Below are 8417 nucleotides of genomic sequence, written 5' to 3'. Positions count from 1 at the left end.
AAGACCCGGGGCACACTGCACGCCACTGCCAGTGTTTGCGTTTTGTGGCTTTGCCGGGGCGCAGCGAACGGCTCCGGTCCCGGCTGTCACACTTGGTGTGAGGCCACCGGTGTGGTGATGAGCAAAGGGGGCCGAGCCACTTGTTTGCTTTGGGTGGCAGCAGTGGGTTGTGACACAGGGAACCTTATTGTTTCCCACCGCAGCCTTCAGCGACTGCGGGGCAAAGACTCCCACCCCGGCTCGTTATCTCTCGCGGTTGGTGGCCGGACGTCCTTTTCTTTTATTTATTATTATTTTTAAGAAGTCCCAGCCTGCCAGCGGGGTGATGGAGGTCGTGGGTTTGGCTGGAGCGAGGCTGGGAGTTGCAGAGTTAAAGCTCAAACTTGTTTCTTGGCTTGCCGCGGCCTTTTGTGGTGCTCAGCGCTGTGTGATGCCTGCCTCTTACATGCAATTTGATAAGCCCTGGTGCTGGGACGGGGCAGGATACAGGCACCGACTGGATGTTAACTCCTGCTGTGCTGGGTACTGCTGGTTTTCTCCAGGACCTGGGAAGCAGGGAGGGGTGTTTCATCTCTCCTGGGGTACGTGGTGCCATCTGTTCGATGCAGACGTACCCACAGCCCCCATGCTGTGCCCTCACCTTGCACGGGTGCACAGATCCTGGCCGGAGGTGCGTCCCTCTGGCCCTGATTGCTTGTGGCTGTGCTGAGATCAGTCCATCCCAGGGAGGGTTTGTTGTTGGGCTGGAGCAGAGGTTGGGCTGGCACTTAGATCCAGGCTGGGGCTCAGAGGTGACACGTGGCAGCAGCGTGGCTGAAGGCTGGCATAAGGGCTGGGGCACAGCTGCCGTGGCTCCCAGGCACAAGCAGGGCCACGCACGGGAGCCCTAACGTGGGACTCACTGCGGCCCCGAGCCCCACAGCATCGGAGCAGCCAGGGAGGGGTTTGGGGATGGAGAACGAAGATGCCCAGGCAGCGCCTGTTCCCAGGCTCTGTGGTTGGTGGCTTCTGGGCAGAAAAAAAACCCTAACAAAGGAGGAAGATGCTCTTAGCAAGTTCATTCCCTGCTGGTTTTCATCTTGAAGTCACCTTTTGTGGCAGTACTGTGCCCCTGTGCTCACAGTCTCTCCGTCCTGCGCCCTACACAAGGTGCAGGGGAGGACCTGGGGAGCTGTTGGCTTGACGGTGGCATCACGGGGGCAGCCAGGAGCCAGCCGGACCGGCACAACCCAGCTCGGCCGGCAGTGTCCCACAGGCTGGTGGCAGCTCCGGCCCCCACCAGGCACCACAGGAAGGACCAGCCACACACCGGGAAGGATTGCAGGCAGCGAGGTTTTATTTCCCGGAAAGCCTGGATGGTCCTCGCCCGGGTTAACTCCAGGAGCCTGGGATGGAGAGACCAGGGTGCCGCTGCACCACTGGGCTGCAGTTGTGACTCCCACCTCCAGCTGCAGGACCATGGGTGCCCAGACACCCCTACAGAGACTGCAAGGACACAGGGTGCTGACTCGCTCCTTCCTCCTCCTCCTCTGCATCCTCCACCCTGCTGGGTTGCCCGAGCGCCAGCAGGAGCCCCGTGCTTGGGTCGCACTGTCTGGCCAGGATTGCCAGCCCTTGGCATGATGCCTGACCTGGGAAGCTGCTTTTGCTCATGAGCCTGCGATCAGCACTAATCCCCTGGCACACCTCTTCCCAGCCTGCGACATCACCTGGGTTTCACTGCCGCTTCCCTGCCTGGGCTGTTCCTCCCCATCCATAACAGGACGCTGTGCTCCAACCCTCTGAACTGCTTTGTCACCCGGTCAAAGCCATCACTGGGGTACAAGGAGGGTGGGAGGAGCCTTTGCTTCATGGTAGGGACTGAGAGCTGCTGCCCCAAGTTCTCCTGCGCATGGCAACACCTCCTGCAACCGTCCCAAAGGGAAGGGGAGCACCGCTCATGCTCCTGCCTGCCCGGTGGCTGGCCGAGTCGTGGCTGTGGGATGTGTTTTGTTCCAGAGGCGGTCAGCAGACTGCCTTTTTTTCCCCTTGGAAAGAAAAACAGGCTCTCGTAGGTCATCCCCTGGCCTAGGAAACCTTGCAGACGGGTGCTAGTGACCATATTGTTCCTGTGGAGTTTGGCTTGCGTGGAGGATTTTTCCCATCCTGCATGGATAATGCTGCCCTTGTGTGAGCGTATCTGGTGTTAAACCCTTCTCCTTTTTCCTTCCTGTGACCACAGGTCTCCTTGAGCATGGGCGGAACTGGTCGGCCATTGCCAGGATGGTGGGCTCCAAGACCGTGTCGCAGTGCAAAAACTTCTACTTCAACTACAAGAAGAGGCAGAACCTGGATGAGATCCTACAGCAGCACAAACTGAAAATGGTGAGAGCCCCGTCTCAGCCCGCACCCACAGATACTTCCCAGCAAGTGCTTGCGTGCTTCCCACAGCCAAGGGGGGTCTTTATCATCTCAGAGTGAAAGCTCTGAGGACTGGGGAGCGGGAAGCGGTGTAGGAAAGGGTTGTCCACCCGTCTGGCCCCGGGAGGTCTGGAGGAGGGGGAGCTGCTGCGTGGGAGATGCCTGGGTGTCTAGAGCGTGGCTGGTATGCGGGGAGATAAGAAGGAGCAGAAGGAGGAGCGGGGTTGTGGTGTGTTAGCCAGGACGAGAGCTCGGTCCTGGCTGCACAAATCCTTCGATGCCAGCGAGGTTGTGCTGTTCCACCCCGGGGAACAGAGAGCCCCACTGGGCACCACAGCTCTGTGCCTTGCAGGTTCCGCAGTTACCTGGTAAACTGTCAGTTTGCCCCAAAGAAGTGCAGGGGTTTAGGACAACACAAGGAACGGCTGGTCCCGACACGGATGTTGGTTGTTTTCGGGGCTGTGAGCAGATGTGCCTGTCTCTCCGTGCCTCAGTTTCCCCGTCAGAAGGGGCTAACGCTGCTTCTTTTCTGGCATGCAGTGCAGGGTGCGAATGAAGTGGGGCTTGTTTGGCATTCTGGACATAGGACGGACTGCTAAGAGCAACTAAGGATTATAATTATTTTATTTGTAGAATATCCTGGGGTTCCCAGTTTCTAGCTAATAGAATTCACATGGCTAAACCCCCAAGAGGTGCTTTGAAAATGCAAAGGACAATGTTCAATGCAGGAATCTCTCCAAGCAAGCTATTACAGCAAGAGTGAAAAGAAAGACAGAAAAACATTCAATGACTCACCCAGGAATTTAATATCCTAGTCAGTCTATAGGAATGAGAGACAGAGAAGACATCGGCGATTCTTTTTTATTAATTCTCTATGCACAGAGACACTCCTGTGTTCCCATGTTTCACCAAATTGTTCTTAGCAACAAAGCAAACTAACTATATAAAAGACCCCAAAAACAATGTAAAGACCGGAATGAAATGTGCATCGAGCCCTCCGAATGTAAAATGTTACATTATAAAGATATCATTGTTCATTACTGGGGAGAATCTGAAATAAGATCATACAGCTTAGCTGGCAGTGGAGCCGGTGTGTATTAATTTACTCTGCTTCCTAATGTTTCAGAAATTATATCACGGAAGTGTTTTTCTGCAGAACCACATTTTTCCCTGCATCCGTCCCTCCAAGGCAGTCACTAGACTTCTCCAGTCTAATTGCTCACTCTCACTTGCAGTTTATATCAGCATCATCATTTTATTTTTTGAGCATTGGAGGGTATGGGATTCGGTTGTGGAGAAGAACAATGAACATTCAGCTGTTATTTATTGTGCTCTATTGTTTTGCGGCAACAGCAGATGCCAGAAAGCTGAATAAAATAAAAGAACAACTGAGATTAAATTGCCATAGACCTTCCTTCCTGACTCCTAAATATATTCACGAGCAAACCGAGCCTCCTAATCTCATCCTATACCCAGTAGTCAGCTGTGACCTCTGTGGAGGAAGCACATGGCGAGGCAGCGTGGCATCGCCTAGGTTTGCCATGACATCCCCAGATTATTCCCCGACCTCGCCACCAACAGCTATTGCTGATCGTGTGTGGGGAATCACAGTGGCTCTGCTTTTCTTCCTCTTCCTTAATGAGAGTAACTCTAATTAGCAGATCTTATTCGTTTCCCAAATGGGGCTCATTAATATTGTAGCCTCCTCTTCCAGGTAGGTGTGACATCGGGTTTCAGCAGCATGCAGGCGAATCGGAGGAGCTGCGGGGACAGGCAGGCAGCAGTGACCAGTGTGGGACGGGAAGCAGAGCCTGGCAAGGTCCCTCTGTCCCCAAAATGTGGCACAGTGCAGTGCGGAGCAGGATGTCCCCATTCCCCATGCTGAGACAGTGCTGGATGGGATGGGGCCGGGCATTTTGGCAGCCCCTTGTCCCCTTGTGTGCTGAACCCCAGCTGGCCAGAGCCCGAGGAGCTCTGGGGATGGGGGGACCCTCCCTCTGAGCATCCAGGGAGCATCCAGCATTAGGAAGGAGAAGGGTTTGGGTTGCAACGGGCAAAGGTGTCTGGCATGGTGATGCTCCTTTTCCGCCTCTCCAGAGCCCGCATAGTCCATACACCCACATGCCGCGTTTAGGGTTTTAATTTGAAGACCCATCCTTCTACTGGAGAGGTTCTCCCCTGGGAAAAGAGCACACGGGGGCCGGGGAGCTGCACATGGGCTGTGTCAGCATGTGGAGCCCCGTTTCCCCTCTCCCACAAGCTGCTCAGCGCTCATGAGACCCTTCTCCAGCCTGTTTGGGGAGGGGAATCCTACTGCAGTCCTGGCTCAATGGGGCTGGATGCCACAGATCCTCACCCTCCTCCGTCTGCAAGCACCCCCATGGATCGGGGTGTCCCTGCCAGCCGGCTGCACCATGGGAGAGGCAGCCTGTTACTGCTGGGGCAGGGTCAGGCCACCTTGAGGCTTCGCTTTATCTGCCCTGCTGTGTGTTTTGGCTTGGTTTTGCTGCCGAGCAGCTCAGATGTGTCCCAGGCATCAGCGTCACTTAGCCTTGACTTTCTGGACGCTGCGCTCTCTAATCTCGGCATTTAAGGAAAGCAGGGCATTGGGATACACGGTGTCCTCTGAGCTGCTCTTTTCGTTAGCGGTTGGAGATTAGGCACTGTCTTCACTGGGACCTCTTTGCGGTGTGATTGTCACTTTGGACTGCTGGGACTTGTTTTGACTTGTGCAGTGAAGATGGGCGAGTTATCCCCTGGGCTGGTGCTGGTCCTGCTTAGAGGACCAATCTTTTGGCCCCCTCTGAGCAACATCTCTGCAATTCCTTGGTTTTTTGGGTGGTGCTGGCTTCACACAGCAAAGCTGCTTCAGGAGGACAGCCTGGTGGCCTCTTCTTCTGGAGGGTGAACAAGTCTACCTTGCCTTGGTGCAGAGCCTTGGTCTCGGGATGGGGAGCTGAGACCCTCCTCACCGTGGTGGGCAGAGAGGTGCTGCCTGTGGGATCATCTCTCTGTCCCTTCCCATCACCGTTGGCTGCTCCCACAGCAGAGCATGGGAGTCACTCTGTGGTTAGACTTAGTCCTGGTGTGGTCTCAAATACACATCATTATGTCACACCAGTCTGGGACTGCCTGGGCCTGCCCTTAGGACAGGCTGAGGCTGAGGCTGACGCTGATGGGAGGTACCCATGTCGGTAGCAGGGTTTGGAAGCTGTTTTGGCTGTTGCTGCCATGTCAGGTGGTGAGTGCAAGGGGAGGCCAAATTTGTCGGGACGGCTGCTCTGCCTGCGAGGCAGAAGGCCAGAGAGATGTCGTGCCCCAGGGCTGGTGGCATCTCCCTCTCCTCCTCCAGGACAGATGGTGCAGGTGAACTTGAGCAGTGGGAGGTAGTGCCCAGCACCCAGGATGGCAGGAGGGGAGGTGGGGGAAGAGCCGCCCATCCCTGCCAGGCTGGGAGTCAGCGTGATGGGGCTGGCTAGGGACCAGGTGCCCAGGAGGACAGCGTGGAGGAGCAGGCATGGAGTGACCCCTCGTGCAGGGTTCGGTGTCCTCGCTGTGCACAGCGTGTCTCCTCAGTGGTCTTGGCGAGGCAGACTGCTCAAGTGGCACCAAGTCCTGGATGCTCCTGCAAAAAAACCCGGTGGCAGGTAGAAAGCAGAGACCCCATGGACTGGGATAGCACAAAACAAGCATCAAAGTGCCCATAGCAAACGGTCCTGGCACCTTCCCATGGCCTCACTGGTAATCACTTGGATTAAAAGTACGTTGTGACGATGGGAGACACCTGGTCCCAGGCATGGCTCACAGAGACTCTTCCGTGTCCACCCCTGTCGTGGTTAGGATCCTGTGTCAAGACGTGGTGGCCCTGTGGCTGCTTACAGAGGCAGAGCAGAAAGGGACCCCTTTCCTGGGCAGGGTGCCAGGAGCAAGACTGCACAAGGGGGCCAGAGCTGCTGGCATTGTAAGAGGCGAGGTGATGGCCTGAACGTATCTCTAGATGTAGCCAGGATCTGCTGCCTGGATTTCACATCATCTTCCCTAAATCAAGCAGTGGGGTCTGCCAGGAGAGGGACCCACGGTGCCCTTGGGGCAGCTCGCTGCTCTGCTCTGCCGGCAGCCACCAGACCCCGGGCTCTGGCCAAGTAGGGTGCTAAGGCAGAGGCCGGTTCCCGGCTAATTCCCCAGCGAGGAGCCTGCTCCTGCCTGCGGCTGAGTCACGGACCCGTGAGTAAGAGGCAGAGAAGTCTTTGCATAGTAACGTCGTCGCTTTGTCACCGCGTTAGTGTGATGGGGAACTGCTGCTTCAGACAGAAACGTGCGGTTGCTGAATCGCTGCCGTGGCAGAGGCGCGAACGCTGGCAGCGCCGGGGCATCGCTGCTGCCGCCGGGATGGGGCAAGGGCACCGCAGAGCCCTGCCTTCCTCCCACTGCGTCTCCGCGCCTTCGCAGAGCCCTTTCTCAAGTGCCTTTTTTCCCTCTCTCCTGCCCAGTTTGATAAAAATAGATTTTGAGCAAGCAGCGTTTCCAAGCAAAAAGCAGTTGTATTTGTTTGTTTTATCTGGAAGTTTTTTAAGGGATTGAAAAGTTGGGGGAGGGGGGAAGGGGGGACCAGCTCTTCCCAGCACAGAGATCCAGCAGCAAAGTTAACGTTTCCACCACGGCTTTATCTTTTCATCCATGTAAATAAACGTCCTACACACGTCATTCGTGTAGGGTTTTCAGGGAGAGCCGGAGATGATCGGCCTGTTCCTACTGGTAATATTTACTCAAGCAACAAGAGCAGGAAACAATAGCAAAGCCGAGACTTTTCCTTTAGGTCGGTGGGAGGGAGCAGCTCTCCATGCCCTCGTGGCTGCGGCACGTGCCCTGGCAGGCGGGGACAGGGCTGTCTCGGGGCAGGATGGTGCACCAGGCAGCTCACCTTCGGGATGCGATGCCACACGGAGCGTGCCCACTGGCAACAGCCTCCCCGGCATGGGAGTCAAAGTCCTTTGGCAGCACCTGCCCGTAGGGGACACGAAAGCTGGTGCGCGAAAATGTTGGCTGGGCCATATCTGGGGCGTCAGCTTTGTTATCTGCAGATGAGCGTCAAGCCGCGGCCGCACATGTTTGTGTAGCTGGAGGTAGTGCCTGGAAATGCGCAGGACGAACACGACGCACGCGCGTAATGAGCAGACGTGGGACCACCGGGCTCTTGCCAGCCCTGCACTGGTTACTTCTGCATGCGTGTCCCTTGTCCACGTGTCCGTGCCATCCCTCCCTCAGAGGCTCACTGCCGCCTGGAGCTGGAGCTCCCCATGGAGCCAGGCTGGCCGTTGCATGGTGGTCAAAGTTTTTTGGCCAGGTGAGACCATGCTGCCGGGCTTTCAGCAGGCGAGTCTGGTCCCGAGGACTGATTTTCAGAGGGTTTACCTAGGGGGACTACGGTGGTGGTAGCATCCCTCTTGGCCTTTCAGGTACGACTGGTGCTGTCTGCTCCCTATCCCTCTGGACTTTCCTTCTCACCATCCTCTGCCTCTTCCCCAGGAGAAAGAAAGGAATGCCAAGAGGAAGAAGAAAAAAGGCACCGCTGTTCAAAACGAGGAAGCCGCCTTCCCTCCTGCAGCCGAGGACGAGGAGATGGAGGTGTCGGGAACGAGCGGCAACGAGGAGGAGATGGCCGAGGAGGCAGAAGGTGAGGCGGGTGGGGGGCTGCGGAGACGGGGATGCGCTCAGCTCTCCCAGCTTTGCTGCACGGTTGCGGCAGAGGCACTGTGCACAGCCTCTCCGGGGCTGCAAATGTCAGCGCTTGCGGGGGGTCGCGTCTGTCACCCCAAAGCCACACCGAGGTGACAGTGTCCCACAGCACAAGGCGCTTGTGGCCTTTCAGACGCCTCTAGCTTTCACGCTTGTGAGGAGTGCCCTGGATCACTGCCCTCCGCCCGTGTCTGTCTGGAAGATATTTATTTTAGGAAGGTCATGCAATGTGGGAACTCTCTTACCAGCCGGCCTCTGCCGTGGCTGCCGGGCACCCCCGG

The 8417-nt window shown here is 56.6% G+C and overlaps 1 protein-coding gene across 1 annotated transcript in view; it reads left to right on the top strand.

The window, feature by feature from the left end:
- NCOR2 (nuclear receptor corepressor 2) overlaps positions 1 to 8417 on the top strand; it is a 222867-nt gene that overhangs the window by 167968 nt on the left and 46482 nt on the right. The window contains 2 exon segments of the mRNA XM_019473303.1: positions 2222 to 2364; positions 7927 to 8074. Coding sequence (XP_019328848.1) covers positions 2222 to 2364; positions 7927 to 8074 — 291 coding nt within the window.

Source organism: Aptenodytes forsteri, unplaced genomic scaffold (assembly GCF_000699145.1).
Source record: "Aptenodytes forsteri isolate BGI_AS27 unplaced genomic scaffold, ASM69914v1 Scaffold118, whole genome shotgun sequence".
NCBI classification, from domain to species: Eukaryota; Metazoa; Chordata; class Aves; order Sphenisciformes; family Spheniscidae; genus Aptenodytes; species Aptenodytes forsteri.
Note: the sequence above shows the minus strand (reverse complement) of the source record. Positions and strands in the feature narration are given on the sequence as shown.